We start from the raw sequence: 18,286 nt of genomic DNA on the forward strand, positions 1-18,286 counted from the left end.
CATCATTAGATTTTGGAAATGAATCATACACATTTTCATAATTGTACATAAAAAACAAATATGTACAAAGATAAAAAAAACAATACAATCAGAACAAAGCATTATGTATACAGTAGATTACAACCTATCATGTGTCTCATCTGTAATTCCCTTTAAAAGACATGCTCTTGCTATTTACATGGAGGAATAAGACACCCTCAACCAGACGAGACAGTTTCAATACATATGTGTATTGCCATGATTGTTCCATTTGTCATTACATTATGTAATTCTGATACATGCAATGACTATCCATTATGACATGTATATGCATTTTTAACTTTATGCACAATAATAATCTTTTACATTGTAATCCTTTTATTTTTAATATTTAGCATGTTTCTGTGCTGCTGTGTGTAACAAGCAGAATGTATATGCGTTGTGCACTCGCATAGGTGCATATTATTGATGCGCTGTTTGAATGACAAAAAAAAAAATACTCTGCATAGGTCTACATGTACACTGCATTCCAAATTATTATGCAAGTGACATATCAGTAAGATTTCAGTTCAATAAACATTCAGATTTTAGTTTTTCTAAGAAAATGTCTGTTTATTTATCCATGTCTTTTTAGATAACTGGTTGTGACGAGCAGGGCGGGCGAGAGCCGTGAGGGAACGGCGCGAGGCTGGTGGCGCGAGAGATAATGAGCTTTACCTGGGAGGCGCACCGGCCTTGAGTCTCTTACGGAGGAGCTCCAGAGGCATAAGGAGGAGCGACGACAGTGAAGAACGAGAGAGGACCAGGCCTGGACTTTATTTTATGTTTTATTATGTTCGTGTGGCCGGCAGACGTCCGCGAGGGTCTGCCGGCATTACTTTTGTTTTGTATTTGTTTATTTTGAATTAAAGTTTTGTTGAATGTTCGCCAGTTCCCGCCTCCTTCTTCCCATACTTATGAACAGTGTTACACTGGTATCAATCTCAGACAAAATAATTTCCAAGTCTCAGTTCTCATGCAATGTGGGAGGAAGAAAGATCTTTCTGAAGATGAAAAGCATGAAATGGTACAATGTTGTGCAAAAGGCATGAAAACAACTAATATTGTGTGAAACTGAATGGAGATTATCAAATTATCGTAAGATAAAAAGCTGCCCTTTTAATACTTTTTTTTTTGACAGGAAGTTTCATTAATAAGCCTTTATCTGACAGAGTTCTGCTGTGCTCTAAATCACTCACAAATCTTACGATAATTCGATAATCTCCATTCAGTTTTCACACAATATTTGTTGTTTTCATGCCTTTTGCACAACATTACACCATTTCATGCTTTTCATCTTCAGAAAGATCTTTCTTCCTCCCACATTGCATGAGAACTGAGACTTGCAAATTATTTTGTCTGAGATTGATACCAGTGTAACACCTGGCAAATTATTTTGTAATTTAAGAAGACATGTATAAATAAACAAACAAACATTTTCTTAGAAAAACTACAATCTGAATGTTTATTGTACTGAAATCTTACTGATATCAAATCCCACATTGTATGCTTGAGTTACAACAACTTCTTGTTTCGTGGCATTAATCGCATACATTAGCACTTAGCCAAGTGTTTCGTCATTTAACATTTTTTTTTTTTTTTTGCATGTTTGGTACTTTGTGGCATATTAAAATGTGTTTCTGTGAGTGAATTACAGTGTAAAGCATGCCATTTCCTGTTGCCAGCAGGTGGCGCTATGACTAACAGAATATTGCCATATAGATGCCAGGACTCTTATCACACATGTTAAGTTTGGGGCAGATGTATGCCGGACATTGTATGCCTGAGTTACAACAGCTTCATCGTTCATGGCATCGCAATTTAACATCATTAAGGCCTTAAGATTAGACTGACCAAATATGATGTTGATCTGGTCAAATCTCTACAATGAGTTAATCACAGTGTAAAACATGTAATTTCCTGTTACCCAGAGGTGGCGGTATGACTATAACTGAATATTGCCATGCAGACGTGTTCAGGTCAGGACTTAAAGTACAACGTCTGGAAATGGCAAAAACCGCCAAAATTTTGCAGAAAAAAATCTCACTTACTGTTGGGTTTACATATTTTGCAGCATGTGAAGACATCTAATTCTTTTTTTGGCTTTTTTGTAGGTATTGGGTTGTTACATCTGTCTACCGAATTTCATAACTGTACAGGGCGAAGGGCGCTTAATTGAAATTTTGTATGTGGCATTATTGAGCCATTTTGCCACACCTAATTCTGGAACCCATATCAGAAATTTTTACCACTTCCGACGTGTGTGCCAAGTTTCATGAGTTTTCGAGCATATTTAGGCCCTCAAAAATGCGATTTATTTCAGAGAAGAAGAATATTTGGCTAAGCAATTATAATAGGGTCATCACACCATCAGTACTTATGTGCTTCAAAAGATTTACCTGAATTCAACCTTCAGTTTCACTTTGGGCTTGACGTTTAAATTTAATTTTGCCAAAGAACTGCACAATGTCTTCAACACCACCAACAGCTCCTCCAGCAGCTCCTCCAAGAACAGGAACATAGCGATTCCATTCACGAGCTCGTTTGGCTGTATATGGTAGTTTCGCTTCAGCTTCTTCTAAAGCTTTATCCACTTCTTTCATAAGTTTTTCACTAAATTCACATTCTGCTTGTTCTCTAGCTTCACATTGAATTTTCTCCTGAAGTTTTTGCTTGTTCTTCTCGTGTTTTTCTTCCAGGAGTTTAATGAAGCTCTGTTGCATTTCTCCTAAAGATTTTTCCTTTCTTTCATTCTCCTCTTCAATTTGTTTCTTGTGCTCCTCCAGTTTTCTCTGCATCTTGTCTCGAAGGGTTTCATTGGTCTCTTTCTTGATCTCCTCCTCTCTCTTTTTGAAGTCCTCTTCAGTTCTTCTCAGTTCATTCTGCATCGCTTGTCTTTCTCTCTCTTTTTCTTTCTTCATCTGTTCTATTTCAGCTTCATATTTGGTTTTCAGCTCTTCTTCATTTCTCTTGAGCTCTTCTTCTTTCTCTTTCAATATTCTCTCTTGTTCCCCTTTGATGTTCTTCTCCACCTGCTGGAACATCACATTGGTGTAGAAACTCCCTCCATTTACTGTCAACATCCAGTCAATCTTATCCAGAAGATCAGAAACCTGTGTGTGATCTTTATTCTCCATGTTGTTGAACACATGGTATCTGTTTCCAAACTGATGGACGAGGTTCTTTAAGCTGTCATTTCGTTGAACATAATCTTCAATTGTTGCTCCTCTAAGTTCATCTCCTCTGGTGAACAGTACTATGGTGTACATTCTGGATTTGTCTCCAAACATGTCCTGAATCATCTTCACTGCATCTTTCTCCTCTTGAGTGAATCGTCCCAGTTGAAGCACCAGCAGAAACACATGTGGACCAGGTGCCGCCATTGAGACACACTTCACAATCTCCTTCCAGATCTCATCATTATCAACTCCAGTATCAAACAGTCCTGGAGTGTCGATCACAGTTATTCGTCTTCTGTTGAACTCAGATGTTTCTTTCTGACACTCTCTGGTCACTGAGGATGGATTAGGTATTGATTCAAACATGTCTCTTCTCAGTATGGTGTTTCCTGTTGCACTCTTCCCCACACCCGTCTTTCCCAGCAGCACAATCCTCAGATCTTCATCATGTGTTACACCTGCTAACCACAAAAGAAACTGTCATTACATTTACATTTAGTCATTTAGCAGACTCTTTTATCCAAAGCGACTTAGAAATGAGAATAGTAGAAGCAATTTGAACCTACAAGGAACCACTTGGAAGGTGATCATTTGTTTATATAAAGCATATACATTTAATTTATTATTATTTTTTTTTTTAAATGACTGATCGTTTCGCTAGATAAGACCCTTATTCCTTTTCTGGTATCGTTTAAAGCCCTTTGAAGCTGCACTGAAACTGTAATTTTGACCTTCAACCATTTTGAGGCCACTGAAGTCCACTATAAGGAGAATAATCCTGGAATGTTTTCATCAAAAACCTTATTTTCTTTTTAACTGAAGAAAGAAAGACATGGACAACTTGGATGACATGGGGGTGAGTAAATTATCAGGAAAATTTTATATAATTTATATAAAACAGCGCCATCTTTTGACAAAAGTGGAGGGTTAGTTTAACTTACAGTCACCAAACTCGGTACACATATTGTTTTCATTCTGCCAAACAACTTTCTGATTTACAGTCATTAGCTCTGACCAACAGGAAGTCAGATATTTTGGTTTGAATGTGGATTTTTTAAACCCTCTCTGTCCCTCTTTCACTCCTCCAGTCTTTGTGTGTGTGTGTAAAATTTATTAAAAATCCCTATTATCCCTATAAGTAAATTTCACTTCATTTTATGAAAGTGGCTGTTATGTTTACCCATTTTAAATGCCTGTTGCCTGCTGTGCACAGTTGCCCTGAAGCCAGTATGGCTTTGCCACCAGGCTTTGGCCCGTCATCGCTGCTTGCAGCTATATATTTGTTTTTAATTTCTTTTCTATGAAAATCACTTTGAATTAGTGCTGGGTTCATATGGTATACCAGTTTCAATTTCGAGACCGATATGAATTTTTCAAAAAACGCTATATGCAAATACCATGTAGAGCCAATGATTTCTGTGATGCAGAAAACACGGATGAAATCACGGAATCTAGTTACAAACGTTCTGTATAAAGCAGAACATCACAGAATTTAGCAATTTTTGGATGAATAAATCAAAAGTCGGGCTGTACAATGAATTAGATATTGATACAGACTAGTGTCTGTGAATATTAAAGCTAAAAATGACTGCTATTGAAATCTGAAGTCTGTATGAAAGAGCACCGCATTTTCATCTACTACTACACATACTGACGCACGCGTACTCGTGATGATTTCAGTGTCTGCTGTATCACTCACTAGGCTATACATGAACTTCATCTACAAAGCTGCTCTTAGTCATTTTATGAACATTTCACCATTTAATTTGATAAAACTATCGACATTTGTCTCATCATATACACAGGAAGTCAAACATTGTCTTCTTCTTGATTTTTATGGTGGTTGGCAAACAACTTCAAGGTGCATTAGCGCTACCTGTTGGTTAGGAGTGTGGACCAAGAACACAAGGACCTTTATCTAACACCTTCTAAACACCTATAATCTTTTATCTAAATCAGACGTTTTTAAATATAGTATTAAAAAATCAATACATGGGTACAGAACGTATTCAGACCCCCTAAATGTTTCACTCTTTGTTATATTGCAGCCATTTGCTAAAATCATTTAAGTTCATTTTTTCCTCATTAATGTACACACAGCACCCCATATTGACAGAAAAACACAGAATTGTTGACATTTTTGCAGATTTATTTAAAAAAGAGAAACTGAAATATCACTTGGTCCTAAGCATTCAGACCCTTTGCTCAGTATTTAGTAGAAGCACCCCTTTGATCTAATACAGCCATGAGTCTTTTTGGGAAAGATGCAACAAGTTTTTAACACCTGGATTTGGGGATCCTCTGCCATTGCTCCTTGCAGATCCTCTCCAGTTCTGTCAGGTTGGATGGTAAACGTTGGTGGACAGCCATTTTTAGGTCTCTCCAGAGATGCTCAATTGGGTTTAAGTCAGGGCTCTGGCTGGGCCATTCAAGAACAGTCACGGAGTTGTTGTGAAGCCACTCCTTCGTTATTTTAGCTGTGTGCTTAAGGTCATTGTCTTGTTGGAAGATAAACCTTTGGCCCAGTCTGAGGTCCTGAGCACTCTGGAGAAGGTTTTCGTCCAGGATATCCCTGTACTTGGCCGCATTCATCTTTCTCTCGATTGCAACCAGTTGTCCTGTCCCTGCAGCTGAAAAACACCCCCACAGCATGATGCTGCCACCACCATGCTTCACTGTTGGGACTGTATTGGACAGGTGATGAGCAGTGCCTGGTTTTCTCCACACATACCACTTAGAATTAAGGCCAAAAAGTTCTATCTTGCTCTCATCAGACCAGAGAATCTTATTTCTCACCATCTTTGCAAACTCCATGCAGGCTTTCATGTGTCTTGCACTGAGGAGAGGCTTCCGTCAGGCCACTCTGCCATAAAGCCCAGACTGGTGGAGGGCTGCAGTGATGGTTGACTTTCTACAACTTTCTCCCATCTCCCGACTGCATCTCTGGAGCTCAGCCACAGTGATCTTTAGGTTCTTCTTTACCTCTCTCACCAAAGCTCTTCTCCCCCGATAGCTCAGTTTGGCCGGATGGCCAGCTCTAGGAAGGGTTCTGGTCATCCCAAACGTCTTCCATTTAAGGATTATGGAGGCCACTGTGCTCTTAGGAACCTTAAGTGCAGCAGAAATTTTTTTGTAACCTTGGCCAGATCTGTGCCTTGCCACAATTCTGTCTCTGAGCTCTTCAGGCAGTTCATTTGACTGCATGATTCTCATTTGCTCTGACATGCACTGTGAGCTGTAAGGTCTTATATATACAGGTGTGTGGCTTTCCTAATCAAGTCCAATCAGTATAATCAAACACAGCTGGACTCAAATGAAGGTGTAGAAACATCTCAAGGATGTTCATAAGAAATGGACAGCACCTGAGTTAAATATATGAGTGTCACAGCAAAGGGTCTGAATACTTAGGACCATGTGATATTTCAGTTTTTCTTTTTTAATAAATCTGCAAAAATGTCAACAATTCTGTGTTTTTCTGTCAATATGGGGTGCTGTGTGTACATTAATGAGAAAAAAAAATGAACTTATACTTAATTTTCTCAATATGCATTTTAAATGTAAGTTTCTCATCAAACCATACCCCTAAAACTTAAAACAAGAAACTGTTTCTGTCTTGGGCATATAATTTGAATTTTATCCCACAGTTAACTCTCCATTTTGAAAAATCACTGTTTTTGTTTTTTCAACAGAAAATCTAAAGGCAAGGCAAGGCAAGTTTATTTGTATAGCACATTTCATACCCAATGATAATTAAACATGATTTACATAAAGAAGAATGATAAAAATAAAAACAGAGAATTTTGCTATCTGGATAGAAGAGCTAGGAAGTCTTAGGGAGTTTTTGTTGTTGTTGTTGTTGTCCATCAGAGTGGATCTAAACCTCACATGACAGGACCGCTGTCTAGCAACCTGTTAAGGCACTTAATACTGATAAACAAAGTTTCAATCTACCCTTTTGCCAAGACACCTCAAACTGAGCCACACTTCCCTAATCCCCTTCCGGAGATATCTTATCTATGCAACACAGTTCAAATTTCCCCTTTGGAAATTTCCCTTTGGAAAGTGTCCTGATTGTAATCCAGAGATATCTTAACCATGCACCACAGCTCAAATTTCCCCATGGTTTGTCCCCTTATCCAAATTTACCAAATTTTAACCTGATCACAAATGCTTTCTTCCTAATTCTCCCAACTCTTTCAACCAGATAGCAATATTTAAAATGCATTAAGTGACTAAACCCCCACTGATATGACCATTTTTCCACTTCTGTTATAGCAGCTCTCATTTTCCTAACAATAAAATCCACATTTCTTCCACATTTCCAAATTGCCCCATCATCTGCAAAAAGGGAGAATCCTATTCCTTTCTCAATACTTGAGAATACATCATTAATCATAATGATAAATAATAAGGGACTAAGTATGCTTCCTTGTGGTGTACTGTTCTCTACAATCATGGTCTTAGAAAAGTTTTGCCCAACTTTGCCTTGAATAGTTCTGCCAAATAGAAAATCCTTAATCCATCTTATCATTTTTCCATTAACTCCTGCTTTTCTTAATTATCAGACCTCTTCTCTCCACATCATATCATAAGCTTTCTCAACGTCTAAAAATATAGCCACAACACTTTCTTTATTAATCTGCGCTCTCTTTATTTCATACTCTAAACATACTGTAGCATCCATTGTACTTCTTCCTTTCCTAAATCCACTTTGATAATTTAAAATATACCCTTTTGTTTCCAAGTAATATGTTAATCTTTTATTAATAATTTTCTCCATAACCTTACAAATATGAGAAGTCAAAGCAATTGGTCTATAATCACTTTGACTGTTTCCTTCCTTCCCTGCTTTACGTATTGGTACTATTACAGCCTCTTTCCATTTGTTAGGTAATTTCCCACTCTCCCAAACCCTGTTATATAATTCCAGAAGTATATTTTTAGATTAATCACTTAAATTTAGACATCATTATATAGCATACCTTCTCTTTACCTGGTGCAGATACTCTAGTGTTCCTTAAAGCACTATTTAATTAATTTATAGTAAAAGGTAAATTCAATGCATCATCCACATTTCCATAATCTAAATCTATATTAAAATCTCTGTTTTAATATTGTTTCCTCTCGCCCTCTTCTCCCTTCTTCACTGATATTGTCTGAACTATGAATTTTGACAAATGTTTCCACAATCATTTCAGCCTTTTCTTTCTCTGTAATTGCCGTACTCCCATTAATTGTTAATGTTAGATACCTATACTCTCTTCTAATCCCGTTCATTTTCCTTACCATACCCCAGACTTATCAATATCTGTTTCTCTACCCACTGTATTACAGAACATCCTCCAATATTCTTTTTTTGCTGTTTTCACTGTTCTTCTAACACATGCTTGCTCCTTTCTGTACCTGATTAAGTCCCCAAAATGAAGAGTTCTTTTAAGTCTTTTAAATGCTTTGTTTCTCTCTTTGACTACTCTTCCACATTCTTCTGTCCACCATGGAAACCTCTTTTTCTTACTTCCTGTGCGCCTTGGAATTGACTGGACTGCAGCTTCAATTATAGCTCCACTAACACACTGATTTAACTCCTCTGTCTCTTGATTAATATGAATTACACCCATTATCCCCTCCCATACTTCTCTAAATTTATCCCGATCTGCTCTGTCAAAAACCCACCAAAGACTATAGAATAACACAAGACGTGTCACTCGTATTGTTTTGAATGGGAGAAAGTGAAACGCGCAATATGGTGGAATAAGTCCCTCCTTCTAAAGCCCCGGGTATACTTCACTTTCTGAATACTGTGCTCAATACTGTGCGTATTGCCACCTAGTGGACTCTTCTATACTGCTTACGCATGCGCTGTTGCACGCGGACTGTCCGCGCAGTCTCGAAATTTGGCCTGCACATGGCCAGGGTGTGCGGCCAGCCACAAGCCCTCCGCATGTTGTAATTTTCACGAACACGGACGGCCGAGGTATACCTCGGGCTTAACAGCTGCTGCAGTGACGTTTCAAAGATGGCCGCCGAGTGAAATGACTTGTCTTAAAGGGACTTTGAACCCACCCTCCTGATCTGTTTATCTCATTCATTTCTACTCTTGCCCCTACTTCAACAAAAATAAGATAATGGACACTCCCCATCGTGCTTTCTTTCTTAACCTTCCACCAACATATCCCTGCTATTGACTCAGACACAAGTGAAATATCCACCGCTGTCTCCTTCCCATTTATAAAATCCCCAAGGTTAATCTCTGGCATGAATTATAATAATTTGCTATTTTAATATTACCCTCCTCTGTCCATAACTCCATTATAATAAATTCCAGTTCTTTCCGTCTATCTGTTACCCTATATTGATTATCTTGTTTAATAAATATTGCACAACCTCCACTATTACCGTTGACTCTGTCTCTCCGAATACTATCATAACCTGTAATTATAAAGTCTAATGATGGTTTTAACCAAGTTTCCTGTATGCAAATTATATCTGGCTTTGCTTCTAATTCACTAATAAATCCTTTGAATTCCTGTCCATTAGCTATTAAACTTCTAGCATTCCACTGAATAATAAGCATTAATAAAATATATGCAAGTAAGTGGCTGGTGAACTGGAGGAATAACAGAGTAAACTTTATAGTTACCATTGTGTGTGTCTGATATGATTAAGTCGGTAAATTATATTTGAATTCACTGTTTTTGCTGCTTCCACTGATGTCTGACATCAGTGTGTATTTTATAAACTCCAAATGTATTGTTTTACTGGTACTTAAACCTTAAAAAAACATTATTTGGCTGAAAACACTGCATAGCTGTGATATATGACAAGAGCTGAGCGCGTCCGTCTTGTAGCCAGAGCGCGAAAGCACAGTTTGAGTCTGGCAGTTATGTGACGTCGCTGAACGTTTGAAATCCCATATGTGGGACCGTACGCCCAGGGGCACAGAAATAAACATCCCATATGTGGGACCATACCGATCAAAGGGTTATACAGCACACACTCTTATGAACTCATACCTGCTGTTGATTGAGTTTTCATCACATATTTTTTCAGTTCCTCTATTTCAGCTCTGTGTTTGTTTCTCTCCAGTTCTACTCGATCCTGAAGGTACATGAATGTTGTGTAGGAACTTCCTTTGTTCTCCTGTACCATATTCTCTACATCCTGCAGTAGATCTGGAACCTGTGAGCTGTTCTCCAGAACAAAATGATGACCTCCAAGCATCTGGATAGATGTCTTAGTAACTGAAGTGTGAAGTATATTCAGATTGCTGATCATGCTCTCCTCTTGGATTATGAGACCCATGAGGTGTTTGTTGATTCTTGAGCTGAATGTCTTCTGGATGTTCTCCATTTCTGCTTTGTCTTCATTATTAAGTGGACCAGCAGGAATAACTAGGAGGAAAACATGAACTCCAGGATCACAGCGAGACACACAGCGATGAGCGCGAGACATCGCTTCCTCCTCTGAGAGCCGATTGAGAGCTGGAAGCTCCACCAGACTGATCCGAAGTTTTTTCTTTTTTTCTTTTCTTATATAGTTGGATACAGAGGCCTTCAATGTTTCATCACTTCCACACAGCACCAAGTTCAGTCTCTGTTGTCTTGTGTCACTTACAACTCCTTAAAGAACAACAACAACAACAAAGTATTTTACTTGCTCTTTTTAAGAATCACATTTTATTATTTGTAGAATCAAATGGAAACTTCCATAGATTAGGAACTTACCCCTTGGCTGATTTTGCTTTGGACTTTGTTCTGTGTAACCCACTGTTATTAAGAAAAGAAAGAAAAAATCAATTTAATGGTCTTAAACTCATGGTACATACAACACTGCAGTACAAATGTCAGGATTCAGTACACAATAAGGCATCATGACTGAAACCTTCTTTTTACTCCTGTCCAATATCTATCGACAAGCATCTCATAGGAGCATAATACCACACTAAAAATTAAAGGATTAGTTCACTTTCTAACTAAAATTTCCTGATAATTTACCAAGATGTTCATGTCTTTCTATCTTCAGTTGAAAAGAAATTAAGGTTTTTGATGAAAACATTCCAGGATTTTTCTCCATATAGTGGACTTCAATGGAGCCAAACAGTTGAAGGTCAAAATTACAGTTTCATTGCAACTTCAAAGCGTTCTACACGATCCCAGATGAGGAATAAGAGTCTTATCTAGAGAAACCATTGCTTATTTTCTAAATAAATAAATAAATTATATACATTTTAACCATAAATACTAATCTTTGCTGGAATTCTAATAGAGAAGAAGAGTTAGTTCAAGATGAGCATTTATGGTTAAAATGTATATAAAATGAAAATGAGTGGTTTCTCCAGATAAGACTCTTATTCCTCGTCTGGTATCGTTTAAAGCTCTTTGAAGCTGCACTGAAACTGTAATTTTGACCTTCAACAGTTTGGAAGCCATTGAACTCCACTATAAGGAGAATAATCCTGGAATGTTTTCATCAAAAACCTTAATTTCTTTTCAACTGAAGAAAGAAAGACAGGAACATCTTGGATGACATGGGGGTGAGTAAATTATCAGGAAATTTGATTTGAAAGTGAACTAATCCTTTAAAATGACTGAAATTTAGCTGTCTATTTATATGACATGCTTTTCCATTATTTAAACTGAGAGAAATTATAAGTATACTGTTTACATTACACTGCCAAAAATGAATTTTTTGTCTTGTTTCCAGTCCAAATGTATAAAAAGAAGCATTTTCAAGACAAGTAAAGAAAAATTCTTGTTTTCAGAAAAATAATTCAAAACTAAGTGAGTTTTTGCTTAAATCAAGCAAAATAATCTTTTCAGTTTGCTTGTTTTTTTTTTGTTTTTTTTAAAAACTCTTTTGCTGTGTAAAAACATAATGTTTTATGAAGATGTTCAATAACCTGGTAAAAAGGTTATGAATATGTTGTTTTGTTTTAACTTACAAAAGGCACTTAATGGCATAAAACGAGCAAATCTTTTTGATTTCTTCATCTCTGTATGAGTGTCTTGGTGTTGTTCATCATCCTTTGAATCAGGATCTTCCTTTGTTCTGGGAGAAGCAGAAGTTGTGTTCGGATCTTCATCCACTGATGATCCTTCTGCATAATCATAATCACACTTGAGAAATTCTTCACTGTTGTCTCTGAGTATCTTCTCTATCCATTGATCTATGTCAGACAGCCATTTCTCTGTCTCATTATTAAGTTGAACATGTCTTCCTTCACAATCTGTAGATAATCGAATTAATTCACTTTCCAACGTAACTTTCCAAGATGCCCGTTTACTACGTGTTGCTTCATCAGTCGTGATCATGACGGTGCGTTTAATCGCGTCTTTACTGAATTCTTTTAGGACAATTTTCACTCTTTTCAGGTGCTTCTTACTGAAGTCATTGTGCTGCAGTACGAGTATGAAGACATGAGGTCCTGGAGCAGACAGAGACACACACTCTCTCACTCTCTGTGTGATCTGATGATCTGAGATGTTTGTCTGGAGCAGCTGAGGACTGTTGATGATCATCACATGTCTGTCCTTCAATCTTCCTCTGAGTCTCTCTACAACATCTGGAGGAGCTTCACTGTCAAACGCTGCTCGTCCCAACAGGAAGTTTCCCACACGACTGTTTTCTGACGCGCTCTTCCCCAGAAGAACAATCCTCAGATCACTCACTGAAACACACAACACACACAAAGACACACACAAGTAATTTGTCAGTGTATGAGTTGTCTTGTTCAGCATTAAAAGCATAGCTCAACAGATTTATCAGTAAACTGAAACAGACACAGCAAGAGTCACAGCTCTCACACTTTGATGTTGCTGTTAAATCATTTGATTGACTTACTGTTGGGGATATCTTTATCAAAGCTACCTCTGCGCACTGCAAGATACAAAAATACAAACCGTCAGTAAATCTGGAGGACATTAATGTGTGCACTACATGACTTTAAAAAGTTTCATAAAGATAATACTTCCCAGTACTCTAGGGGAATAGGGAGTGACACAGAAAGTTTTTGGAGAGACACTGAGGATTTCCCGTCTTTCAACCCCAGAGTTACACAAAACCTGACTTTGCACTTTTAGTTCAATCTAGCCTGTAAGGTTTATTATTATAATTATTGTTAATATTTTATTATTTACTAATAAACAAAATTGTAGAACCAAAGAAAAGAAAACAATACCTCAGGAGGAGGATCCCAAGAAAAATAACAAACAAATGTAACCTCTAACTGGAGTTGAAAACTATACTAACAGACATTTACCAGTAAGAATAGATCTTACTATCCTTACTCCCTTACTTACCTTAAATGTCTGTATGTATTTTAATTATTGTATTTCTTTTTTCTTACTGTTTATTTGTTTTTATCTGTCCTGTCTTGTGTGGCTTTTGGACATGAGTCTGGCAAATAAAATTGAATGAATTATCACTCAAAAGGAGAAAAAAGGATGTAGGTATCCACCTCCCTACATTACCTTCAAACTACAACATCCCAGCTATCCGAATTTTGTTATAAGAACGTCCTCTAAATATTCAGTGTTGGTTCTGGAAATGTAAAACATGTCCAGGTTTCTTGATGTTAGAGGAACATTTTTGATGTTCCTCAAACGTTCTGTCAACTTAATTTTGATTTAAAATTCAACATTCTAGGATTTGTAACATTCCAAGAACATAAAAATGCAGTTTCCTTAATTTTAGTAGAATGTTATTAAAGGTTAGTTTGATGAACTCCACTATAAGGAGAATAATCCTGGAATGTTTTCATCAAAAACCTTCATTTCTTTTTGACTGAAGAAAGAAAGACATGAACATCTTGGATGACATGGGGGTGAGTAAATTATCAGGAAATTATCATTTGAAAGTGAACTAATCCTTTAATGATTCTCTAAAAGAGTTCCCTTTCAAAAATTAAACTCAAGCTGCGCTGAGCGCTGTGGGAACATCTTCAGTCGTGACCAGCTGTGAATGTGTCTCAGTCTCTCAGTCCCAGTCTCTCCCCTTCTTTGAGGACCTCCATGACAAATTATCGAAGTCATGGAGAAAACTATATACCTCTTGTGTTTTTGTGCCTTCAACGTCGATTTATTCGACTATCGTGGGTGCTGAAGCACAGGGGTATACGATCATCATTTAAAAAAACCTCCCCTCCCCACAAAGCCCTGTAGAACCACCTCAGTGCTTTTCAAAGCTTTTCAATCTGCAGGTCAGGCTGGTGCTGCGCTGCACACTATGGCAGTGTTACAGGCTCACCAAGCTAATCCATTGAAGGATCTGAGTGCAGGCACTACCATCGACGAGGAATCGTTCACAGAGCTTCGTCGAGCCACAGAATAATGAATCAGCGTGTCGAATCAGCAGTTTGGAGCGCCAAAGTCATGTGATTTCAGCAGTTTGCCGGTTGGACATCCGAATCATGATTCGACACACTGATTCATAATGCTCTGAAGCTTCCTGAAGCAGTGTTTTGAAATCGGCCATCACTAAATAAGTCTTTATTTTGTTTTATTTTTTTGGCGCGCCAAAAATATTCTTGTCGCTTTATAATATTAATATTGAACCACTGTACTCACATGAACTGATTTAAATATGTTTTTAGTACCTTTATGGATCTTGAGAGAGGAAATGTTATTGCTCCCTATGGAGGCCTCACTGAGCCATCGGATTTCATCAAAAATATCTTAATTTGTGTTTCGAAGATTAACGAAGGTCTTACGGGTGTGAAACGACATGAGGGTGAGTAATAAATTAACTTTCTCCATTACCAATGTGTTTATTTAAAACACTTTTTAAGTTTGTCTATACTTATTACAGTCTGTATAAGTAAATACAAGTGTATTTTTTTTCAAAATGTGGTAAATATTTTATTTACAGTACTGCAATTTGTATAACAACTGCTGTAATTTTATGTAATATGTACATTTACATTTATTCATTTGACAGACGCTTTTATCCAAAGTGACTTACAAGTGAGGGATACAGCAAGCGAGTCGTCATGACGAGGCAGATAGACACAAAAGTGCTCAAAATACAAGTTTCAGGCAGTGCTCAGAAACTACAAATAGAGGGATTATGGGAAGTGAAAGGATAGCCTAAGTAGGCCTATAAGTTTTTATTTTAAGTACAATGTAAGTAATGTTATTTATGTATTATAGCTTATATAATTCAAATGTAAGTAAACGTTTTCGCTGCGTATCAAATTTGAATGGAAAAATGACTGAACAGTAGGCCTAACCTAACCTACAGTAGATTTATAAACGGGGCGCATTAGTGACGGCCCGAGACCGGCTTGATTGCGGCAGTGTCGCGTCTGGCCCGGTTGATTCGTGAGTCAGAAGCATCTGGCCCGATCGCAGCAGACAGAAGCGGGCCGAGGGGTAAACAGGAGCTGGCCCGAGTGTACTGTGCTATCTGGGCGTTGCCTAAGGAGTGTTTTTTTTTTTTTTTTATATATAAAACGAAAAGAGGAGGATGGTGTTTTATAACACATTTCGATTTATTGTTGGCTAAAATGTATATACACAGAGATAACCAAGCCATGCAGAGCGAGCTGAGTGACGTTATCAAGCAGGCTACGCTGCTCATTTGGACAATCACCGGACATTATCAAATCCTGCCGTTTACAGGAATCTGTTCTCCTGAGCCTGCAGCTCGAACAATGGACACAAGTCTGAACTTGGCATTGAGAAACTCCTTTGGTTAAAACAGCTTTTATAATAGCAAACATTTAAAATAGCATTTTCTCACGATTTACAAATAGTTGGAAACATTTGGGATATTGTAAGCCTACGGAACAAAATACATAACACTTGGGATATTTTGCTGCAATAATCTTTTAAATTGCAGCTTTAAATAGCCAGATGTTTCAATGAAATAACACTGATATAGGATAAATATGTCTGAGTAACATTCATAGCACTCAGGACTTTAAATAAAAAATACTTTTCTGTTGCTGCCAAACAATTTAATGACTTACTTTCTGGGCGATCCAAATCTGGACTTTGTCTTCCCACTACAAAACACACAAGAACACAAACTGTTAAGGTGAATCATGAAAGATTCAGAATTCGCTGTGATTCCTGAACTCATAGTAATGACAGAAAACGGTACATATGTTTTATGATTTTTACTATATGCATCTAAATTGTAGACTTATGTTTTATTTACTTTGCTACCTTTGAATGGCCACCTGAAGTATCTCCAGCGTTTCATGATCAAAGTGAGACGCTTAGTTGCTTAAGACTATATTAATATGGATCATTAAAGACATGAACATATTTTATTAAAATCTTACCTGCACTGCACGCCATTTGTCACTGCGTTGGTGATATTTCCTAAATTGAAAGTACAAATACGATTGAAGTGCTCCGTTACACACATAGGAAACTCAACTATGGCCCCTTGTGGAGACTTTAAGATTTTTTTTTTTTTTGACTGATTAGGTGGAATAGTTTCTTTCCAATTCCAATCATATATTAAATTATAATTTATTTTAGTGATTGTAATCAATTTCATTTTGTGGCTGTCTTGAGGTTTTCCGCTGATCTGCAGTGGGGGAGAGTGGGGTAAGATGAGCCAGTGGGTAAGATGACCCACCCCCTGTATCTTGGCAACTGTACCATTTTATTGTCATGTGACCATATATTTCAGAACCACCCATCCTTTCTGCCAGATTCTGAAAGGGATAAGCACATGAGAGGAGTGGTAGTCCCGTATTTACTTTAAAAACTGTTTTTGGCTTGTCAAAGTAAAATTTTAACATAACAGATGTAATGGCTGTAAATTTGTCCAGGTCTAAAACTATTTGTGATGCATAATAGTGATTTAGAAATGTATAAAACCAGGCAAGTCATTTAGCTAAATATTATTCTGAATTGGTAAGCTAGCTAGCTTTTCCTAAAATGGGAGCTTTGGGGCAAAGTGAGCCACATGCTGTGGGGTAAATTGAGCCAGTGTTTTAACTTACTCCACCATATATGGCACTGAATTTAAGTTAAATCTGAAGTATAAACTGGTGTCATTTCAATGTAATATTACGCAACTGGTTTAGTTTATCTTTATTTTCGAGTTTATTTGATAGGAATAATGTACAAGTACAACAAATCCTTCTCTGATACGAACCAGAGGATGTTTAATCATATATATCTTTCCACCTGTAGTCTCTAATGGCCTAACATGGTCGACATTGCAGAAAAACTACCATGTCAAGAACATTTTGACTAAAATGTTTATTAGTTTCAGTGACATTTATTCATTCTTATTTAGTTTTTATTTAATTTCTCAGTTTAGTCTGTTTATGGGAAGGTTACATTTTTGATGTTCAACATATTGTTTCAGAAATGCAAACAATTAAAGATATTGAAATTTCAACTTCATTTGGTTGGTTTTATGTTGTTAAATTTAACTTTAAAAAATAAATATTTGTAAAATATTTTTACAAAGAATATTTGTAAAAGGAAATTTGATTATTAAATTGCTTTTTAGAATAAGTACATTAACTTTAAAATTTCACATGGGTTTGATTCAGATTCAGTCTGATGGTCAGTTTACACCGACCTACTGACTCGGCTCAACTTACCCCTAAGATGGGGTAAACTGTGCCAGAGGAAAGAAGCCATATTTTTTAAGAAGCCATATTTTTAGAACCCTTTGTCAGAGATGTGTTCTGATCATTTAAAATGATAGAAAACATCCTGAAATTAACTTTAAATACTTTCATCGTACTTCTGCCTCGTTTCCCCAATAAAAAAATGGCTCATCTTAACCCACTCTTCCCTATATAGGCCCAATTTTTATGGGCAGGTATCTAGAGAAAAAAAATGCACAGATGGTTTATGTATTGATTTTTAAGATTATCTCAGCATAAAAATAATAATAATGAATGACTAATGCTACTACTGCACTTTCAACAAAATGTAACATTTGGAGTTCTTCTGCTTCAGACATCATATCAGAGAGTCAATAATAATAATAATAATAATAAAACAGGAACTAACACGACACAGCTGCGTTTGAGGTTTAATATGTGTCTCGCCTGTAACTCACTCATAGAGGAACTTATGTTTGCATCAGCATTTCAGTCTCTCAGGAAATATCAG

At 37.0% G+C, this 18,286-nt stretch overlaps 2 protein-coding genes across 3 annotated transcripts in view; one reads left to right on the forward strand and one right to left on the reverse strand.

Moving 5' to 3' along the window:
- The window catches only part of LOC137017073 (zinc finger protein 502-like), a 634,288-nt gene that overhangs the window by 218,767 nt on the left and 397,235 nt on the right, over positions 1 to 18,286 (forward strand). The gene's annotated exons all lie outside the window — the stretch shown is intronic.
- On the reverse strand, positions 1,403 to 16,584 carry LOC137017079 (GTPase IMAP family member 8-like). Of its 2 annotated transcripts, none has more exons than XM_067381020.1 (7): positions 16,483 to 16,584; positions 16,165 to 16,200; positions 13,038 to 13,073; positions 12,139 to 12,864; positions 10,922 to 10,963; positions 10,211 to 10,816; positions 1,403 to 3,655 (listed from the first exon to the last, which is right to left on the reverse strand). In XM_067381020.1, the coding sequence occupies exons 1-7, from the start codon at positions 16,496 to 16,498 to the stop codon at positions 2,424 to 2,426; spliced, it is 2,694 nt and encodes an 897-aa protein (XP_067237121.1). In that variant the 5' UTR covers positions 16,499 to 16,584; the 3' UTR covers positions 1,403 to 2,423. The 2 variants fall into 2 exon arrangements, with proteins under 2 accessions (XP_067237121.1, XP_067237120.1); XM_067381019.1 differs by having other exon boundaries at positions 1,403 to 3,658.

This window comes from Chanodichthys erythropterus, chromosome 3 (assembly GCF_024489055.1).
Source record: "Chanodichthys erythropterus isolate Z2021 chromosome 3, ASM2448905v1, whole genome shotgun sequence".
NCBI classification, from domain to species: domain Eukaryota; kingdom Metazoa; phylum Chordata; class Actinopteri; order Cypriniformes; family Xenocyprididae; genus Chanodichthys; species Chanodichthys erythropterus.